The sequence below is a fragment of the Pundamilia nyererei genome, unplaced genomic scaffold (assembly GCF_000239375.1).
Source record: "Pundamilia nyererei isolate P.nyererei 1_Seehausen unplaced genomic scaffold, PunNye1.0 scaffold00160, whole genome shotgun sequence".
Classification (NCBI taxonomy): domain Eukaryota; kingdom Metazoa; phylum Chordata; class Actinopteri; order Cichliformes; family Cichlidae; genus Pundamilia; species Pundamilia nyererei.
The window spans coordinates 386765-407376 of record NW_005187561.1 but is presented as its reverse complement, the minus strand read 5'-3'; the positions used below and the strand labels follow the sequence as shown (position 1 = coordinate 407376).

General features: G+C 40.4%; 2 protein-coding genes across 6 annotated transcripts in view; one reads left to right on the top strand and one right to left on the bottom strand.

Annotated features, from left to right (window-relative positions):
• Positions 1-10591, top strand: part of ccdc80 (coiled-coil domain containing 80) — a 17407-nt gene extending 6816 nt beyond the window's left edge. The window contains exons 6-10 of the mRNA XM_005745509.1: positions 2287-2423; positions 5728-5879; positions 7312-7415; positions 9417-9500; positions 9684-10591. Coding sequence (XP_005745566.1) covers positions 2287-2423; positions 5728-5879; positions 7312-7415; positions 9417-9500; positions 9684-10006 — 800 coding nt within the window. The 3' untranslated portion in view covers positions 10007-10591. The remainder of the gene's footprint in view (positions 1-2286; positions 2424-5727; positions 5880-7311; positions 7416-9416; positions 9501-9683) is intronic.
• Positions 10592-10825: 234 nt separating this feature from the next.
• On the bottom strand, positions 10826-19950 carry slc35a5 (solute carrier family 35 member A5). Of its 5 annotated transcripts, XR_001290528.1 has the most exons (11): positions 19854-19950; positions 17943-18102; positions 17688-17786; positions 16483-16616; positions 16195-16262; positions 15665-15853; positions 14772-14966; positions 14552-14679; positions 13239-13507; positions 12414-12615; positions 10826-10886 (listed from the first exon to the last, which is right to left on the bottom strand). XR_001290528.1 is itself a non-coding variant. In XM_013913951.1 (10 exons), the coding sequence occupies exons 2-10, from the start codon at positions 18067-18069 to the stop codon at positions 12547-12549; spliced, it is 1278 nt and encodes a 425-aa protein (XP_013769405.1). In that variant the 5' UTR covers positions 18070-18102; positions 19854-19950; the 3' UTR covers positions 11313-12546. The 5 variants fall into 5 exon arrangements, 4 of the variants coding, with proteins under 4 accessions (XP_013769405.1, XP_013769407.1, XP_013769408.1 ...); XM_013913951.1 differs by lacking the exon at positions 10826-10886 and having other exon boundaries at positions 11313-12615; XM_013913953.1 differs by lacking the exon at positions 10826-10886 and having other exon boundaries at positions 11313-12615; positions 17943-18099.
• Positions 19951-20612: the final 662 nt, after the last annotated feature.

Sequence of the window (20612 nt, the reverse complement as noted above, 5' to 3'; positions counted from 1 at the left end):
TTGCCTACTGGTGGTGGTCAGAGGGCCCGGTGGCGCCAGTGTCCGGCAGCCTCTCCTCTGTCAGTGCGCCCCAGGGTGGCTGTGGTTACAATGTAGCTTGCCATCACCAGTGTGCGAATGTGTGGATGACTGGATATGTAAAGCGCTTTGGGGTCCTTAGGGACTAGTAAAGCGCTATATAAATACAGGCAATTTATTTGATAACAATTGTGGTTATCACCAAAAAGGAAAGCATTTTCTCTCTACTTAGCACTGAAATAAACAGACTCGGGCATTCTGTCATAAATGTAAGTAAGTTTGCATGTTTTTAGGAATACAGTAGATGTGGTTTGCCTTAAAAATACCATTTTTCAGGGAAATGTTGTGTGAGTGCTGTCCATACTGAGACTGTGGCAAGGAAAAGTGTCTCCTGCCACATCTGCTGTCCTGTCCTTGTTTTACCTTCCTCACATTATGTCAAACTAGATGTGTTCAGCAGAGATCTCTGCTCCCACAGTGACATCCAGAATGCGCACCGACTCTGCCAAAGCCACAGTGTTTTGTGCTTCTCTGTGCAGGTGATACTAAACAGTGTTGACCTCTGAATTCAGTGATGTTAGATTCGGCTCATTTACCATAATACCGTTGCTTATTTTAGTAATTATACTTTATTTGTAGCTAGAGGTAGGAATGCCTTCAGCTTCCAATCCAAAATGTGATGAGTTCAGCAGCTATGAAGTACAGGAGTCTGTATAACATGTACCAGGAGAGCAAACCAGAGTGCATACCTTTCCTGTGCATCATCTCCTGCGGAGTTGATGTGTAAGCTGGAGACATTTAATTCATCACACCCACATGCACACAGAGAGCAGTTATAACAGTGCTTGAAAACCTACTTGTTCAAATGCAACAAAACTGCTGCGGTTTTTGTGAGACGCACTGCGTCATTTGTGCTTGGCTTCTATTTTGAGACATTTTATAGCCGTCTCAAACCAGAGGCTGCGGTTGATGTGTGTTAACTGCTCTTTGTTAAGCTTTTTAAGTCTGTCACTCAATGTGCAGATGAGGTTTTATCCAGACATAATGTTTTTATGTAGTCACATTGTTGGTAAGTCTTCATTCATTTTAATTATGAAGGCTTGATTTAAGTTTAGGTTAAGCTAAGCAACAGTATGTAAATGAATCTCAAGAAAGTAAATGGAAGTCAACATAAGAGTCCTTGGAAGTGAGAGAAACGCACTGTGTGTGATCACAGTGCACAGACAAACAGCTGGTCCTTTCAGCATTGCCCCTCCTCTGCTTACAGTGACTTCATCTTTGGGTTGTAGCCTGGTTGGCCACGTGTATGTTTTGCATATAGACCATATTAAAGAGTGTTTGCTGTACATATCTGTGTGTACAGTCTGTCCTCTGCCACCTACATGTACTGGGGGTTTCCTGACATGATTGCTCATACACATTACACAGCAGAGAGTGGGCAAACCAGCCACCAAGAACACACTGTTCCGTGGTCTGTATGTCATACACACACACGGAAGGAGCTATGATTAAAGGCTTTGGTCTGCATAAACACCAGCTCCATTAGACTTCTGAGACATCCAACCCTTTTAGATCTCAGCTGCTGTTTGTCCAGTTTGTCCCCGATTCATTCTGCATGCTTCAGTTCTGCTCTTCACTCAAGAGTCTAATTCTTAAACTTCTCAGACAAATTTGTTAAAGGAGCAGTTTTTTTGAAATCAGCATAGATGACTAAACTACAAGAGGAGTAAGCATGTTAACTGGGAAACAATTGCTCTTCGTTTTACGTTAAGAAATACGACTGTAACATGTCTTAAGCTGTTTTTGTATCTGCTCTGTACTTTTCTAGCCTTTAGAAGCCATAACCATTTGAATAATTGTCAGGGAAAAAAACAACATTCAGAAGATGCAGATGAGCAATCACTTGGTGACAGTGAGAAGAAGGGAGAAAAAAAACTCCTTTTGAACAGGAAGAAACCTCAGGTTCAGTGAGAGGCAGCCATCTGCCACAACCGACTGGCAGTGAGGGGAGGGAGACATGACAGAAGACAGATTAACCAATAGTGTGCAGTTTTCCTTCTTTCCCCAATTTTTCCAATCTGATATTCCAGGCAATATATTAGATTTACATTTGACTTTTGGACCATTTCACTAAGATTCCAAATATAATAAATGTTATGTTCCTTTGATTTTAACAGTTAATTGGTTTTCTTTAAAGGGGAAATTAGTACCCCCTTTAAAGTAGGAAAGTAGATGTTGAATCTGTCTAATGTGCCTTTATTTCTCCAGAGAATGACAAGCCTATGAAGGGCCTTCGTCAGGAAGACCTGGTGAACCAGGATCTGATCACAGAGCTGAGGAAAGAGTTTGGCATGACCTACGAGGAGTTCTACATGGTCCTCACAGACACTGACATGAGAGTCAAGGTAGAGACTTACTCTTTCTAAGCAGTATAGGAGGATTATGTGAAGGCTGTGGCTCTATAGTGTAGTGGTTTGCACATTTGCCTAACAGTGAAAGATCCCTATTTAAGTACCAGGAGGAGGAGAAAAAAAATCCCTTGACAGCTGTGTTGGGAAGAGCATCAAATACGCCAAATTAAACACAAGTATACCTTTTGTAGTGACTTGTGAATAATTTAATTCAGATTTAGGTAAATAGTGCCAGACCACAGTCTCATCAAGGCATGTTATATTGATAATAAAGGGGCAGCCAAAAGTAGCTAGAATGTGATGGGCAGCCCCATAACAGAATGGCCGTGCTGTGTAGATCAATTAGCTTGTTGAATACTTAAATTAATGCGGTGTGAATTTGGAAAGCATGTAAGTCAAGCAGTTTTTTCACTCTAAAATATAAAGATGTCCCCTAAATGAACCACACACACTCACGTCTTGATGCATTCTCAATCATCCAGGAGATGATTGGAGATTCACACACACTCATATTTTTTGTTTTGAAAAGAAGAGAGTTATAAACATATACTCACTGAATGTGACGGTGTCGAGGAAGAAGGTGGTGTGGTGAGCTTTTTTGAGAACTGTAGTTTCACGCTGTGATGAAATTCTTAAAAGTTACATGTTTTTGGGCAGCTCTTCTATTTCACACCAATTTCAAGTCCTGTTGGAGGGACTTGGGAATGCATTGCTGTCAATCAATAGCCTCTCAAAGAGCCATATAAATATACATGTGTGTACCCTTGTCCTTGCACAGCTGATTTAAATGGCTAAATAACTTCCTCAGCATGTCTTGCAGTTCTCCAGAGGCCTGGTAATGAACCAATCGTTTGATTCAGGTGTGTTGACCCAGGGTGAGATCTAAAACCTGCAGGACACCAGCCCCTGAGGCCTGGAGTTGGCTGACCCTTGTATAAAAGGCCCCAAAGTTCATAGGATAATTCTATTGGTGTTTGTAAGTTTATATAAGTTTATCTACTGTTCATTTAATATTCAATCTTCTGTCAGTTTGGGCCAGCCCACCGTATGGTGACATCATCCGGTTAGTAAGGTGGGCAGTTTAAGGTCCGATGAGCAGTGTTGGTCCGGTGGGGTGCACTGATTCCTGCGGGATGTTATGTAAAACCACACACATACACATGCAACTGTTTTACAGCCCCAGAAATTGAGTAGTGACAATAAAGTGCCTCAGACCGAACCTCAAGCTCCTTCTTCCCTACTCTGCGACAATTTGCCCTTATGTGGTGTTCTGGCTGACACACCAGGGTGACCGTAGTGCTCAAAGACTGAATCAGTGCCACAACCGTGCCTATCCTTGATATCTCCACTACAACCCTAATCTAGAGGAAATAATAATGAGAGAGAATAATCTTTAGCCTAAATATGAGAACTGTCATTAATGTACCTGTAAAGCTTGAAGCAGAGAGATAAACAGCTGTCAATATAGGCAAAGATAATGTGGATGGGCATACAGATATATCTAGTGTTCACTTGATATGTCTACACTTGGTTTCTACTCCAAATTAACTTTGTTTTAACTGTTGCAAGTGCTATGGTGAGATAGCAAAATTAAATGGTCTTGTTTTAGTAAAGTGTTAAGAAAACACAAAACAAGGTATTAAACAAAATAAATGAGTAAATATATATTTGTAATGCATCGGTGCCCAATAAACATGCAGTGAGGTACATACGTGTAAGCTAAACAGTCTAAACATATGATGTCAAAACCCTGTGACATTCCAAACAGCCTCAGCTCCGTGTTATGTTTAGGACTAATTAGTACATGCTAACAAGACGGTTAGCATGATAGTGATGTGTTGTCATTGTGAGTAACTATAATAGCAGGCTCACACTAACCTTTAGGTTCAAGCGCCACCATCAGTCTCAAAGAGCCTTTAACAAGCATTTGCAGTGTAAGCTCTTCTCAGTCAGCTGCACTGTAAATAGCTGACATGACACGAAGAGAAGAGAAGCAATGCAGGGAAATGGAAAACACTCATAAAAGATATCCCCCTGTAGATTAGGCCACGTAACATAGCCAGCATCGGTAAATGCTTCTTTTTAATGTCTGTTCTGACTCTGGGAAATAAATATTTGTAAAATATTGTGAAAGTGAAGGCAGTGCTGGGTATGGCTGTTACACATGTACATACAAACAATAAGAAGGAACCAAGCAGAGCAACAATGTAACCAATGCAAAGTGCCTTTGGATGCACACACACATCCAAAGGCATTTCTTTGGAAACAGGAAAAAACACAGAAGAAGACCCAGGAAAGCAGACACGTCATGGTTATTTCAAAACTAAGTTACAGTGTTATTGGACAAGACTGTTGCCATGTAGCATATTCACCAAGACTGCATGATCAGCTGTGTCAAAAGTCCTGCCTTCCTGGAACATAGCCTTAAGGGATTCAGTCACTGAATTGTGAAAGACCTCTAAATATACTATGGTATTTTGGCAGGGAGGATTTTAATCGTACTTTTTTACTTGCCCTTTCACATAGTCTTGACTAATACTTTTAAACAGCCTGCTGTTGGTCGGTTGGTCCTCTTCCAGTGTTCACTGATTCACAACTTATCTGCTTACACTTCCATTAAATCTTTCTCTTTTTCTCTGCCCTAATACTGCCAACATGGTGCTTTTACTAAAACACTGTTTAAATTTACACAACATGACATTTGCTCAACATCTGTGTATAAGAGTGTGTGTGCATGTGCCAGGATAAATCACCAGCCTGTTTTTCGGACAGATTCATCAAAGAGGCCAGTGTTCACATCCTCTGCTGTCAGCAGCAGAGACAGAGGAGTCTGTGAATGTACACGGATGTGGGTGTGTGTATTAGACAGAAAAAGGACAGAGAGCGCAGTGCAAGGAAAGGTGTGAAAGAATCAGAATGGCAACTTCAGCATGTCCTGAGGAAGATGTGCAAGTGTGTTACATTTTTGTGCGCGTTTCAGATGTTGGTGTTATGACCAGTTAGGATGAAATGAGATACTTGGTTTTGCTGCTTCCCAGAAGTTGTTACAAAGATTTGCTGGGATGTGGTAAAGCCCACACCACATTTACTAACATGCATAACTTCATATAATCACATTACTGGAAGGAGTTTCACCATTTTCATGCAGTGGATTTCTATTTTAATGCCCGCTGTACTGTAGTGTTACTTATTGTTTTATTTTTTGTCGACAGGGATTTTGATTTATTTATTCTGTGGTTTCACCTCGGACTCGACCTTTGGGAGAGTATGACTGGTTCTTGTCAATCTTGTTTGTCAGCAATCCTTTGAGGTTCCCATTGCCATGAAGGCTGTATTTAACTACATCGACACCTTCTCCTCCCGAATGCGAGAGATGGAGCAGCAGAAGAGAGATGGAGTGGTCTGTAAGAAGGAAGACAAGCCCAGATCTTTGGAAAACTTTCTCTCCAGGTGAGGATTTCTATGGAAATATAGGGCATGACCAAAACACTGTGGATGTACAAACATTAAAACCTTTTTTTCTGACAAAGACATCTTAAGAACTATCAGCAGGGATTTGCTGATATTCGCCCATGAGTGAGATTAGTAAATAAAGCCTGTAGACCCACTGATTCACTGATTCACTTGCTTTTAAAACCTTGCATTTTAGCATTATGGTGTGGTGTTTTTGGAGACACAATTCAGGTTGAGGTTGAGAAAGTTATTAGCTAACACTAGCAAGCTTGGTTAATAAGCTGCAATCATAAACTGTTCGGGGATCACACAAGAATGGATTTGTGTACAGGAATACTGCTGTGATTGTTTTACATTTTTAATTTTGATTATTTTAGTCATAGTCTTTTGAATATTTAGTTTTAGTCATAATTTAGGCATCTGAAATATTGTAGTTTCAGTCTATTTCTATTTTTAGTCTGTTAAATATCATTGAAAGTGTAAAGGTTTGTTTCCATCTTATTTTCCTTGATATCAAATGTGAAATGTGTGCATATGCTCACTCTCCTCTTCCTCCCAGGTTTCGATATTTTGTCACATTTTATGCACAGGGCAATTACCTCTGATTGGGTCACTTCCAAACTCGTCCCGCCTTTGTACACAGCTTAAATATTTCTGATTGGATCTCACATTTTTTATTTTTTTTAGACCAAAGTATCAATATATTCCATCGCACCTTTTTGTCTCGTGCACTAGTTTTTAGTTAGTTATTGTCTCCCTTTCATCATGAAAACAAAGGTAACTGACAAAAATTATGACAAAAATAATTGGTCTGTGAAATTAACACTGGATGCTGATGTAGCATTAACTTGTAGCTTAAAAATAACATGCACAAACCATTCCATGGGTGCAAGATTTCCATGACAAATTGAGGTATTCAGTACAGTTTCTATTACAACATTTTATTGAGATTGATGCCATATATAGGTTGTTCCCCCAAGGATCAATATAGTCTGTGTAGCTGGAATTACTGGGTGGTCCCATCATGCTGTGTCCACATCAGTCAAATATCTGTTGCAGTCAGCTGGACCACAATTAAATAATTCTGAGCAGCACTTGGCAGACTGCAGCAGCATGCATGTGTGTGTGTTCCATGAAAATCAAAAGTAACAAAAACCCTGCCATTCCTCAAGGCTGAATCATTTCAGTCACATTTTCTCCTGGAGATGTCTAAAGACAGGCTGTCTTTTGTTGCCATAGAGACCTGAATCCCCCCGAACACAGTGTAGAGATCTGGCAGGTTTTTGACCATAATTCCGGGTTGTCACCCTCTGGCAGTAATAAGGGGAATATGTAGCACACAAGCACAAACTCCTTGTCTTGGTACAGAGCTCTCACTGCGGGACCAAAGTGCCACTTAAATCCGGACTCAAATTTTCTGTGATTGCAGGTTCCGATGGAGACGTCGCCTGTTCATTATCTCCGCTCCCAACGACGAGGAGTGGGCCTATCAGCAGCAGCTCTACGCCCTCAACAGCCAAGCTTGCAATCTGGGTGAGTCACCAGAAGTCAACCAGTTTCACTTTTCAGAGGTCACTTCAGTTGCTAAAAGCTCAAATATGCTCGCCACCCAAGCTCTAATTGAGTCTCTCTGCTGCTTGGTGCTGTTTAGGTGGTGTAGGTTTTTTTCTCCAAAATCTGCTGCCTGCTGCAACCAAAAAACAAATCTATAAGAAACACAGTTGCAGGCTCAATGAACCAATTGTTAGTGTGATTAACACTCCTTAGTCTAATTTATCGTAAACGGTCACGATGTGCCTGTTCACTGTACTCTGTACCCTATAAGAAATGTTGTAAGAGATTGAACAACTGACCTTCCTATTAGTGGAAGATGCACAGCCGCCCATAACAATCTTCTGTTCCTGCAAGTCCGAAAGTACAAAGATTCATTTCCTGGGAAGAAATACCTAAAAGAGCAGAACTCTTTATGAAACTTCCCTCTGATGACATGTTTATTCCAAGGTGACCTTCTCTTCACACGGGCCTGTGTCATGTCCCTGCTTGCCAAAATGTTAGTCAGAATATTCATGAATATGTTAATCAAATGAAGAAGCAATGAAATCAAATGAACAAGTTATGTTTTTTTGTTTACTGCAACTTTCCAGACATTATCAGCCTGTGTTTATGCACATGAGCACTATGTGTGTGTTAATGCATGTTCACCAGTGGATGTGGAGAAGGATCCCAGATGACGGAACTGGCAAAAAACTGAACTGTTTTTCTTTTCCTCCCCTGGCAGGAGACTTTTCAGCCGGCCAGTTAGTCAATTTTTCCACAGCAACTTGAAAGTTATTACGGCACATCTCAAAAAGAGGCATTTGTCTCAACTTTGCAAATCTCAACAACCTGATACGTTTGACAGGTTTGTGGAAGACACGTGTAAACTTTAAATAGCCCACGGTGAACTTTCCTTCTCTGTGAAACCAAATAACTGCTGTCAGCAGGACTTTCTGCCCAAGATGAACCTCACGCTCTTGTTTTGTTTGCACAAGCTGAAGATTTTGGACATTTCTTCCTGGCTCCCTTCAGACTTTTGTTGCTTCTGCATATTCATACAGGTTAACATAGGCTGTAAAAAAACACTAAATGGTCTTTCACATGTATGAGCTTGACCTTGAGTCAGATGTTTTATTTGTAACAATCAGCCATTAAATCTACAATTACATTATATCAGTTTCTGACCTTAAGGGCTAGTGAACAAGATGACAAGTAATCTTTCACTGCCCTCTCTTTTTGAATGTTTCATGCCTGTTTCACCTTCAAACACACATACACTGTGTGTACACAGGGGCATTAAATAGGGGTTTATATTTAAGCCAAAGCAAATTTTTACAACCTTGCAATGATAAAAAATATTTTTAGCTTACTGTTGATCTGTGAAGCATTAACAGATTATTTATCATTTGTCCTAGCTTATAAAGCTCTCATGAAATATAACTTCCTAGAAAGTGCTACCATTTATCTGTTTGAGTGTACACTGGTTTTATTTAAGTCAAGTCAGATGATTGAAAAAATCAGCTTTTTTTGCTTTATCACTAGATCCAGTTTAGGTTCTACTGGGACTTTTTTCCCTTCATGTGTTGCTCTTGGCTGGTTTAGCACCCAGGGCTGCCCCCTCGCTCCCTCATCCCACACAAAGGCCTGTCCTGCTGACTGGGCTGAAGGCCTGAGAGGTTTGATCCTGGTATTCAGAACTTGGCGCTCACCAAGTGAAGCCAGCGTTCTCCTGTGTTTAACGTGGGCTTTCTCGCTTCAGAGGAAACAGCTTTTTTGGCAGGGCTTTCTGGACCACCATCACATTCTCCTCCCTTTACCTAGAGACCAGTGCTTAGGACAGTTCCAATAACAAATAAGTAACAATCAGCCTAAATAAGCAGACTGATAAGGAACAGTTGGTCAGCATACTGCTGTTCTCATTTGAAGTCATGCTGTTGTCTAAAAATTGTTTGCCTCATTCTGATGTCTTTTCAAAAAATGGTTGTCATGGTTACACAGGCCTGAGGCACATCGCCATTCTGAAGCTGGTTGGCACAGAGTCGGCAGATATGGGCGGAGTCTTGGAGCTCTATCCTATCAATGGTAAGAATATTTAATACAAAATAGTGAACAGATATATTTTCTGAAAGCTAAGGTCTCTACTTTTTTGGTATCTGAGTTCTGTGTGATAAGTTTAGAGGAAGAGGAAAATGTCGATGTGCTACATCTATTGTGAAATTCACTCTTTAATACGTTGTTCCTAACCTGATCCTCTGGTCCATCCAGGGAGTGCTACCGTGGAGCGTGAAGGGCTCTCAGCTACCCTCGTGAAGGACATGAGAAACTACTTCCAAATCAGCCCAGAATACTTCTCCATGCTGCTGGTGGGGAAGGATGGCAATGTCAAGTCCTGGTACCCCTCACCCATGTGGTCCATGGCCATTATCTATGACCTGGTAGACTCTATGCAGCTCCGCAGACAGGAGATGGCCATCCAGCAGTCACTTGGCATGCGCTGCCCTGAAGATGAATATGGTGGCTATGGTTACCATCAACATGGATACGAACACAGTTATCAGGATGGCTATCACCAGGGGTATGGTTACTAACAGGTGTGTGCTTTCCAATGATGCACACTGGCCTGCAGCTGGTCCTTGGTGCTACCTTCCTTTGGCCCAAAACCTTTTTGTGTCTTTCCCATCTCCCACCGGGCAGTTGGCACAGACGAGTATTTTGTAGCACTTAGTGAAGGGAAGAAAAATGCTTTCACATATCCAGTTCTTTAACATTCCCTATATAGCATAGTACGCTGCTTTATACTTAGCAGCGTCAGATCTGGTTAGTCAGTAAATTTATGGATGAACCTGAAGGTTCAAAGATGGATTGCGTACTTTAGTTTTTGCCGTGTTTTTTGTTTGTTTGTTTCAACTTAAAACATTATTGCATCGTCTGTCATCTCTAGCTGGCTTTTTTAGGTCAGACTTACATAGTTTCAGCACACACGTTGATTTTGTAGATAATAGAACATATTTATTGGACATCTGTTGCATTTGAAGTGCAGTTACCAATAATATTATTAAAAGTATCACATTATTTCTCTTTTGTAAAGTTTCTGTTGCTATACATTGTTTCTATTTATACTCTGTTTCTATATGGCTATATGAAAATAAACTTTTGTTTACTACCAGGTCCTTTAAATTATTTGTCTCTTTCAGTGCCAATGCACTGCAATAATCTTTTGAGCAACACCTCCCCCTAGTGGCAAAACTGGAAAGATATTTCCAAGTATATTTTAGTGGTCATGTAATGACTGAAACAACCTGCCGTACTTGAAATATCTACAGTAGTTTCAGACCTTCTCAACTAACTGTCCCCTCAATACAATCACATTTGCAAACACACTTTGTGAGTAAGAAGGGCTGGAATCCACCTACCCATTTTCTTCCACTTATCCAATTAAGGGCATGGGGAGGCTGGAGCATCTCTCAGCTGCCATAGAGCAAGAGACAGAGTTTGTATTAAACATGGCCAAAGTGTATGTACAAGTAAGTCTTGTTCATTTAAAGCTTAGACATCAGACTGCGTTACAGTCTCTTTTCTCTTGGATCTGTATAATGTTAGTGGGTGTGGAACACTGTTATTCAGCAGGTGGGTAAAATATCTAAGAGGAACTGATATTGAGCTAAAACAGCTATCAAGTATGTGCAAAGTAATAGAATAAAAACATGGAGTTAGAGCAGCTAGTACCCTTTAAGTCTTCCTCCAGAAAACCTCAGTATTTAAATAAATGCACATAAATTTATGACAAGACATCAGCGATTGTATTAAATTGCATTACTTGCACAGAAGTAAAACAACTCGCCATTTATTTTACAAGAAAATGCATTCACACGTGAGGATTTTAATGGCACAAACAACAATCTTTAGACAATGTTATTTTACAGTTTAACAAGAAAATATTCAAGCCCCAAGTAAGAGAAGCAGGGAGTTTGTGGTGCTGACAGAAAGTCAGGCATTAGTGGCAATTATATCAATACCACTTATTCTGGCTCAGAAAATAAACACCAATAGTCCAATGAAAATAATAGTCCAGGTGCCAGATGTATAAAACATTCATTTATATTTTTTGTTTCCACCTAATGTCGGGTGTACTAAATTTTAGCAAGCCTCCTATTATTTTGGGGGAAATTTGGGGTCCTATAAAAAGCTGCAGCTCTGCTTTCCTTTTTTCAACAATGAAAAACAACTTTTTTTTGCCTGTCGTAGTAATGTGAGTGGTATTTTCTTTCTTTCCCCTTTTACTTTGGACTTAATAGTTGCCTCTGTTCCTTTTTTCCTTTTGGTTGAGTTTCTTCTTTTGTGATTCCAGAATTGAGATCACAAAATAAAAGACAGTTTCTTTTATCCACCTTGATAAAAACTCTGCGTCCTCTTTGTGGTTCTATTCATCACCATGTGAAATTATTTGAGCTGCAAATGTCCAGACAGTTAAAGGAGCTCCTACATCCATTCATGACTGCAGAACGGAGTGGAAACAAGGCTGATGGACAAGAGTGGAGTTTCATGAAGACTGAAATTTAGGGGGGGGGATTTGCGTTGGACTGCCTCTTCCACAGTACAATACAAACCGAATTCATCATAGTGTGGATAAAGATTCAAAATCACTACAATTTCAAACAAATGTATTATCAAAACAATCTTGAAACTGCAGTTTCTGGTCCTTAGACGTCCAGCACCAGCAAGCAGTCAGATAGCAGCATGTACAACAGGAATCATGTAAAGAAATACACTGTGCATAAAAGAAATCCATAATGAATCCAAAAGTATCACTTATCACTTATTTTCCAACAAACAGCGTTGCTGGTACTTTCCCCCATATGAATGACAGCAGTCATCCACAGACAGGCACGTTTCCAAAATATACAGATTTTGCTAATTCTGTTATTAAACACCTTGTTTGTTTTTAATTCTAGGAGTCTATCATATAATCTAGCAACAGTATCTTTCACCGTTTACCTGCTCATCACTGTTCAAATAAATGCTTTCACAGACAATCTGTGACCATGTTCCATCCAGTCAATTGTGCAGTTCGACACCAGCAGCAGGAAAGATGCAGAGTATCCTCTGGATACTTCTAGCTCTATCATTACTACAAGGACTCTTCATCAGATTCACTGTCTGCATTTGCCTTTGTCAGGAGCTCGAGCTCCTCACCGTCCTGCAACACAAAAAAGAGACAAGGCATCAGAATGAATGCACAAGTGGTCAAATCCAGTGGACAAATCTGCAGACATTGAGGCACTGTGCACATCTTTTTTCTGTCTTCAGAAAGTGGAGGGCAGTATTTGCTCCCCGAAAAACACCGGGGAAGTACCGTGCATTTTAAAGCCACGGCTGCCAATGGAGAGGGTATTTTTGTTAGTGCTCTAGCAAAGAAACAAACACCTGAAACCTGGCATTTCACATGAATTACAGGGTTTCTTCAATACAGAACAGGACGCTGGGGGTGAAAAGAATTCCAGGATAGTATCCCCACAGACTACTGTATTGTTAAATAGCTTCTTCCATCAAAAAACACTTGACTACTAAAGGAATTATATGAAGTAAGGCTCCAGCATGAGCCTGAATGCTATTTTCATAGCTGGGAATCAGGTTTCCTCCTGCACTCAAGAAATGACATTACAGAGAAACAAGAGCCAAGTTTCCTGCAGAGCACTTGGTATGTGGGCGGGAGTAGAGGAAGTGGATATACATCGGGGTTAGGTGAGCGAAGTTGTGTGAGGAAAAGGAGTGTGTGGGCTTGTGTGCGTGACTACTGAGGATATGTGGTTTGTCTCCTACCCCTCTTGACCTCTCAAACACCTCCCCGTTGATGACCCGTAGTTTCTCTCGCTGCAGGCTATATTCCAGGTCCTTGTGCCAGCTGGCATTGTAGATAAAGATGGCCAGCAGGACTGTGGGTGCCTGGAAGAAGAAGTCCAGCGAAGGGTGGAAGTCAAAGAGGAAGAGGGAGAGGCCTGTGACCAGAACAGTAGTGATCTGGCCAGTCAGCACATGGAACATGTTGTCTCTGAATTTTAAGATGAAGGCCACGGATAAGCCCAGGGCAGCTAGGGAGAACACAGAAGATTATGAGTTCTTCAAATGCATACTAGAGATAGATAAATGAACTAGTCCAGTTAATAACAAATTACATCCAGCAGCTGGATTACTGTAGCTTAGCACTGATGCCAGAAGCAGGACCAAATACCCACCAGGTTCTGTTCAGAGGCATAAAACAACTCAAGTACCAGCAGCTTACAAGATCACAAGTTAAGATGATTTTGTCTGTAGACGACAGAAATTGTACAAAGTAGTGGTTTTGCATGCTACAGTTTTTTGGAGCTCCCACTCCGACCCCTCCTCTATTTACGCCAGCTTTCATCTGATTGGCTGCCCCTACATCTGAGCTTCTACAAACAGAACCAGGTGCTGCACCACTTCCTCTGCTTATCAATTTGACAGACTTCCTTCAACCCAGCCATCCCTTCCAGCTCATCCTGGAGGACACAGTATTCCCCAAGCCCGCTGAGACCTCCTCCCAGTAGGACATGGCCAAAAACACCTCACCTACCTAGGAGTCCAGGAGGAATCCTGGTTAGATGCCCCGAGTACCTCAACTGTCTTCTTTTGATGAACATATTTTCTCTTCCTCAAGCAACTTCTATAATCCACATGGACATGTTTGCATATAATTCAAAGCAGCAAACGAATTAAATTAAATTAGAGTGGACATCTCCAGCAACAGAAATGACAGTAGGAGATCTCAGTTCAATAAACATCACACTTATGCCTGCTTGATATTCATCTTCCAGTCATATGCTGTATAAAACAGTATTCAAATGTCCCTCTGATGTGAGAATGATGCACTACAGTGCTGACTGAAGTTATCAATCTTGTGATAGGCAGAAACACCAAAAGTTAAAAATGTTAAATGTAATTTTGTGGTCCCAATGACTGCATGATGTCCAAAAGTAGAATAAATGTTGAAGCTGTTTTGGTCCACTTTTGTTTAACACTGACATTTTGGAAGAAACTGACAAATCTGACCAATGGGGAAAGAAAAAATACAAATTTGTGATGACAGTGCGAGTCCTTAATCCACCATTACTCACCAGTGACCAGCACCAAGCCCAGGGAATAAATGTTATGTCCATGTAGGAGGCCACAGTGCATGGTGAGACCTCGTGCCTCGCTGTTGAGCCCAAGAGTCAGACCATTAAACACCACACCAAAGGCATACCTAAAAAACACGCAGTAAAAACGACTGATGTTAGCACCAAAGTCATCCACATGTCCTCTGCTTTCCCATTTTCTTCACAAGCAGCTTCTCACAGTTTACTGTTCTGTATGAAGATGCTTTCAGTGAGCTGCTCTCCTTCTTTGAGAATCTTCTCATTGTATATGTTGGCCATGGCAGAGATGAAGCACTGGAGGATGAGCAGGATGTGACCCACACCCAGAGATTGAAGCTTCGATACTACTTTGTCCCTCCAGGCCTGGCCGGGCAGGGTTGATGCCCATGATATACTGGCAGTGTAAAGGAACAAAGATGTGAAAAAGCGTATTTAATGTAACGTGTACATTACAGTATTTCACTGTAGATTAATAAATAATACAAAAATGTTATCAAGTTGCAAAAGAAGTGCTCAGAATTTCCCAAAGCTCTCTGCGCCATTTTACTTACAGAATACTTTCTCGATGCAGCAGTCAAAAACACCATCATTTAAATCTAATATTACAAATATGACAGATATGTGTCATTTATTAGATTACCAAACCTTTTCTTCTCCCTTTGCATAAAAGACCTGCTAAAATAGTTGGAACTGATACATATAATCTTTCCATCTCTCCCTACAGCTGTGGGCAGTTCAACATTCAGCTTCCCAGCATGAGCTGCAAAATCAACTATATTTGAGGGGACTGATCTCACTAAATGAATTCAAGGTGATTAGAAATTATTTGAATACAGTGATAAATGTTTTGCAGCCTCACTACATTTGACCTGCCATGATGTTTTCATAGTTTTGAAATATTTTACTTAAGTTTCTACACTTTATTCTTTATTTCATGTGTATAAATATGCTCACTGGGTGTGTATTGTTCTATTTCGTGCTGCTGCTCATCTTGTTCTGGAAAATTGTTCTGCTGCAAAAATATTTTAAATCTCCAAAGATCTACTTCCTAGTTAAGTAAAGGTTAAATAATCCTGCATGCTTCACTTTTACCTGCTGTTCTTCATCTCCTCCAGAAGCTGGGTGTAGAGTAGGCAAGAGTTGGAGGGGCTAGAAAGTGGGTTTGAGTGAAGACTGGGAACAGCTATTGAGTTTTGCTTGCCTCCTGATCCTGTTGTCAAGGAAACGATGGACAGGAAGAGAATAACCAACGCTGCCCACTGAACCCAAGACAGGCGCCTCCTGTAGGAAAAGGCCAAGTAAAAAACAAGAAACAAATGACGCTTAATCTATTAGCTTATGATATACAGTAATAAAAATAACAGCCTGAAGATCAAATTACCTGTGAGTGCTTTAGTGCACTGGGACAAGCAAAACACATTCAGTAACAGTGTTCAATGGTATAGGAGACCATTCTCACTCACATGCACACTTTGGTCCGCTTACAATTGGAAAACATGAAAAAAATGTCTTTTTTCCTCAAGAGACCAACCAAATAAAATCTTAAAATATCACCTCTCATTCCACAATCAAACACACACAACATGTTTCTGAAGAACAGTTGAGTTAAAAGTGAAACTTACTTCAAAACTATTCTAAAGAGCACAGCTGTGGTCAGGATGACAAAGTTGGAGAACAACACTGCCATAGCCTGGGAACAAAAAAAACAGCAGCAGCTCAGCACATTTAAAGCATCAAATGTGCAGGACATTTTGTTAATGCCAGTCTGATATGAAAAGCTCAAATCTACAAACTGGAAAATGAGATTTGGATGTTAACAAAGGGTTAAAAAAATTTGCAGTCCAGGCAACCACATTTCCCTCTAGCAGATCTCATTTAGCAAACATCTTAAATATCTTATCTGTACTGACGGGCTGCAGGTAGCTCATAACATAGAAGATGATGAGGTTGTCAAGAAAGTAAAGGAAAGCAGGGACGGCCCACTTCAGGGAGCTGAGGAAGGAAGAGCTGGAGGCACAACCCAAATCTCTGCATGATCGGCCCTCTGTAGTAACAGAAAGAAAGAGTCAACGAACATCCTTCACTCATGGAACACAGAATGAGGTCAGATGAACTTATGAACACAAATATTAGTTGTAAGACTTGTCGTGGTTTTTGTCATATTCGAGACATGATAAATACTAATACCCAGGTTATTGATCCCTTCTATTTTGTAATGGTTAATTCAACATTCCTGTTGCCACTGACCTTAAGGGTTGACCTTATTTTGACTGGCCATCATTCACTAACCTGTCTCCAAATACTTCATTAGTTTAGATTTTTAGTGCCTTCTACGATCTAAGCTAGCAGGTGTATTGAAATCTAAAAGTAATTTCAACAGTCAGTCACACCTATGTATGATAAACTAATAGGTACAATCCCAAAATTCTGGAGACACAGGACTTTATAATAAATAACACATAATTAATAATTCATTAATAATGGTCCTCTACAGGAAATTGGGCCAGTCTGACAGAAAGATTCTCTTGATGAGTTTGTAAACTTTTAGCTTTTCCCTGTGATTGGGTTTGTTTCCACACAGAGAAGAAATCAAGTGAACTCCACACAAACCAAACTGCGTCACTACAAACAATGTGACAATGTTCAGTTTGCTCAGCAGCCAGATGTGTCGGGCTGGGAGCAACAAAAGTAAACGCAGGAAGAAGGTGCTGAACACAGAGAATTTACATTTATTTCATGGTTAGCTGCTAGCTCGTACAGACCTTTGCACATCTATAGTACCTTTCGATGCTGAGATTACAAAGCATACATTGCTATGGGATGGGGGTTTTTTTATAGCTCAAACTACACCTTCACACCATAAACAAACCGCTCTGGAGTCAATTTGGAACTGTACTGAGACCACTTCCTCCAAAGGGTCTCGGTGCTGTTCTTTTCATCCGCTCCTGAGTGCAGTCACACCTGCACGAACGAACTACACCAAGGAGGGAAAACGAACTAGAGTTTGATTTAAACAGACAAAACACCGCAGGTGAGAAAACACTTCGAGATGTGATATGAAACCAGAACATAAGCTGATCCCAACTAGGACACACACGCAGGCATCAAAGTTTACCTCGGACTATGACCCTGACTGACATGACCAGACAGAAGAGCAGTTTAAGAGCCTCGGCAAGCAGATTTACAGATGCTGGGAGGAAGTCATACTTGTTTTCTGCAAAAAGAACAAAATGTGAAGACACGTGCTGAGCAAGCTGCCAACACATCACTGTAATGCACGCAAAAAAAATTAACACTGTTTTTTAAATCTTTTTATCCAGCTGTGAAAAAAAAAAAAGTTGTGTGCATGTGTTTACTGTCAGGTAATCACCGGCATTGGCAGACATTTTCAGAAGTAGGATGCGGCTGGTCCCCAGTGTTACAAAGCCTAGCCCGAGAGCAAGAGTGTAGGCTGATGAGCGGGAGCACAGCCTGGGGCACAAGGGGCAGCATGCCATGGCTGCGACTGGAAATGGATCCAGCCAAACCTGCTGGAATACATACAACCATGCACGCACACATGTTTATCAGACTTCCCCTTTACATTATGATTATTATACTGCCAAAGAATTTTTTAAAACTTCAATATTCAGTAAGATGACCTTTATATTCCAAGAAATCTATGTATCAGGCAAGCTTTCAGGTCAATTCTTTAAGTAATCCAAGAGTTTTATGTGGATGTTGGCTGTTTTTCTTTATTCTCTGTCAAACTATGACTCAATAAGCACTGTTGCAACAGGGCTCACAGGGATTTTCAGTCTGGTTATTGTGTCATTTGGCATACCATAACATTTTCTTCCAATTTCCCTTCCTTAAGAGTAATTTTTTGACAGCCACCCTCACACTGATACCATTTCTGATGCGGCTTCAGTAAGCAGTATATGGATCAACTGCAAGCCCAGATGCATCTCTCAGGTCCTATGTCAGGTCTTTGCTGCATTTTTTCACGCTGATTCTAAAGAACGTGACTTTGAGATACTGTTAATCAGCTGTGGGCAGGTTTTTAAGCCTGCCACTTCTTCTTTTGTCCTCCACTTGTCTACCTTCCTTTTGCTTTTAAAGACACGCTGCACACCACGCTGAGATATGCCAAGTTTTCAGCTAACACTTCTTTGGTGCAAAAAATACAATTTTGTCCCTGTCAAACAGCATTATCCTGGGCATTTGTTGTATATTCAAATAAGTAAATGGGCACAAATTCTGTGTTTTTGTGAGAGGCAGCAAGTAATAAAGTGGCTAGAAATATATTTTAATATTGCCTCTTTGCTCAGTTGTTTGTTATGTGCAGACACAACACTGAGTTGGGCTCTCCTATTCTCGAATAATTCACAGGTCAGTGTTAAGTGGCTTATCAAACAAACAAAAATAAATAAATAAAAGTTCCTCTGAAAATAATCAGGTACAGTGACTGGACTGAAAATTTGTTTTTCTTTAAAAAAAAAAAAAAAAAGCCGCCAATAGCCACAAATGAGGGAAGCTTCAATATTTTAGCACAGTACTGTATATCCACAATTTCACCAAGACAAAAAAAACACTCCCTGCTTAAGCAATAAGTATTGGTGCTGGGGGGGTTTCTGTTCACTAATTTAACAAAAAATAATAATAATAATAATAATAATGATTACACTAGATAGCTATAATAACTACTGAATGATGTTTTAAAAGTACTCTTGCTTTCATTTAAGCTTATTTGATACAGTGCTTCCTCTCCTTTACCTACTCACAAGAGAAAATACGTGTTTTGTACTCTTGCAATAAGGCGTTTGGGGGAAAAACGCGACTTACATTACCATGATCTTGGCGTCTGAGAACCTACACAGACCTAAATACACAGAATTTAAACACCGACACTTTGCTAAAATACGTAGTTATATTTGACTTTTACAAAGACTTACTGACTTAAGAACTAACAAAACAAACTAACGGCAAATTAGTCGACAGTTTTTAGAAATCAACTTCCAGCTTTTGAGATAATTTAAACTCCATTGCCATGTCCAATAATACTCATAAAACTTATAAAAATCACCCGAAAATTGGCAGGACGGTAAGTTAGACTGTTCAAACACACAAAATTCAACACACAGCTCTATTAGCACAGAGGTGGCCTTGCATCACTAGCCTTTAAATCGTCACCTTTATGCCAATAAACGCCGATAAAACACGCTTGTTCTTTTAAATATTCGGAAATTATTTTTGAGGCCACTGTCCATAACATGAGAAAACAGGGCAGTGTTATAAATACCTGCCTGTTAGTCTTCTTTAGTACAAAACATAACCGAGGGATTGCATTTCGCCAACACTACCGCTTCCTGGTTGATCTGCGCAGGCGTTAAAACACAGGTTACGACGTCATCCCGTTTTGGGCTTTAGGGTTGACGTCACGCCGCATTGCATTGTGGGATCGCGGCGCCATGACAGAAGGCCACAAATCAAAACAAACACACTATTGTGTTGGAAGCAGGACTATCAGAACCATGCTTAACCTCCTAGGACCTGCCGTCCACATATGTGGACATCACATTTGGGTTATTTAGACAAAAATACTCAATTATGCTCTACATGGGCCTGATATCCACTTACGAGAACATTATACTGCTACTGTTCTATCAAAATTTTAAATGAATATCCTCATTTGTGGCTCTCATTTTTCTTAAAAACAAAAATAAGGTAAAAGAAAATCTGGTAATTCTTTGTTTTTACATTCATCGGGCCCCAATATGCCCAAATATCAAAGAGAAATTAAAAATGCATGTCGTGGAAGAGTTCGGGTCTTAGGAGGATAAAATCAGCGCAAAAGACAAAGGGCTGTATCACGACCGAGTGCGCCCAGATGCCAAGAGACGGCCGTACTTGGAAAAAATGGCGTGCATCGGTAATGTGCACCCGTATGAAATAAGGCAGTGAAGTGGAAACTCTGTGTTCACGGGACAAGAAAATAAAGCACAATCGAGACAAGGGGAAATAAGAGACAAGAGAAAAACGATACACGAATAAAAGCGTA

Excerpts from the sequence above, each read along its gene's own strand:
- slc35a5 (XM_013913951.1), bottom strand. The coding sequence starts at position 18,069 with ATGGCATGCTGCCCCTTGTGCCCCAGGCTGTGCTCCCGCTCATCAGCC. Across the intron at positions 15,854-16,194 it reads CTCTTTAGAATAGTTTTGAA|GAGGCGCCTGTCTTGGGTTC; the intron begins GTAAGTTTCACT and ends CTTTTCCTACAG. Across the intron at positions 13,508-14,551 it reads GGGCTTGGTGCTGGTCACTG|CTGCCCTGGGCTTATCCGTG; the intron begins GTGAGTAATGGT and ends TGTTCTCCCTAG.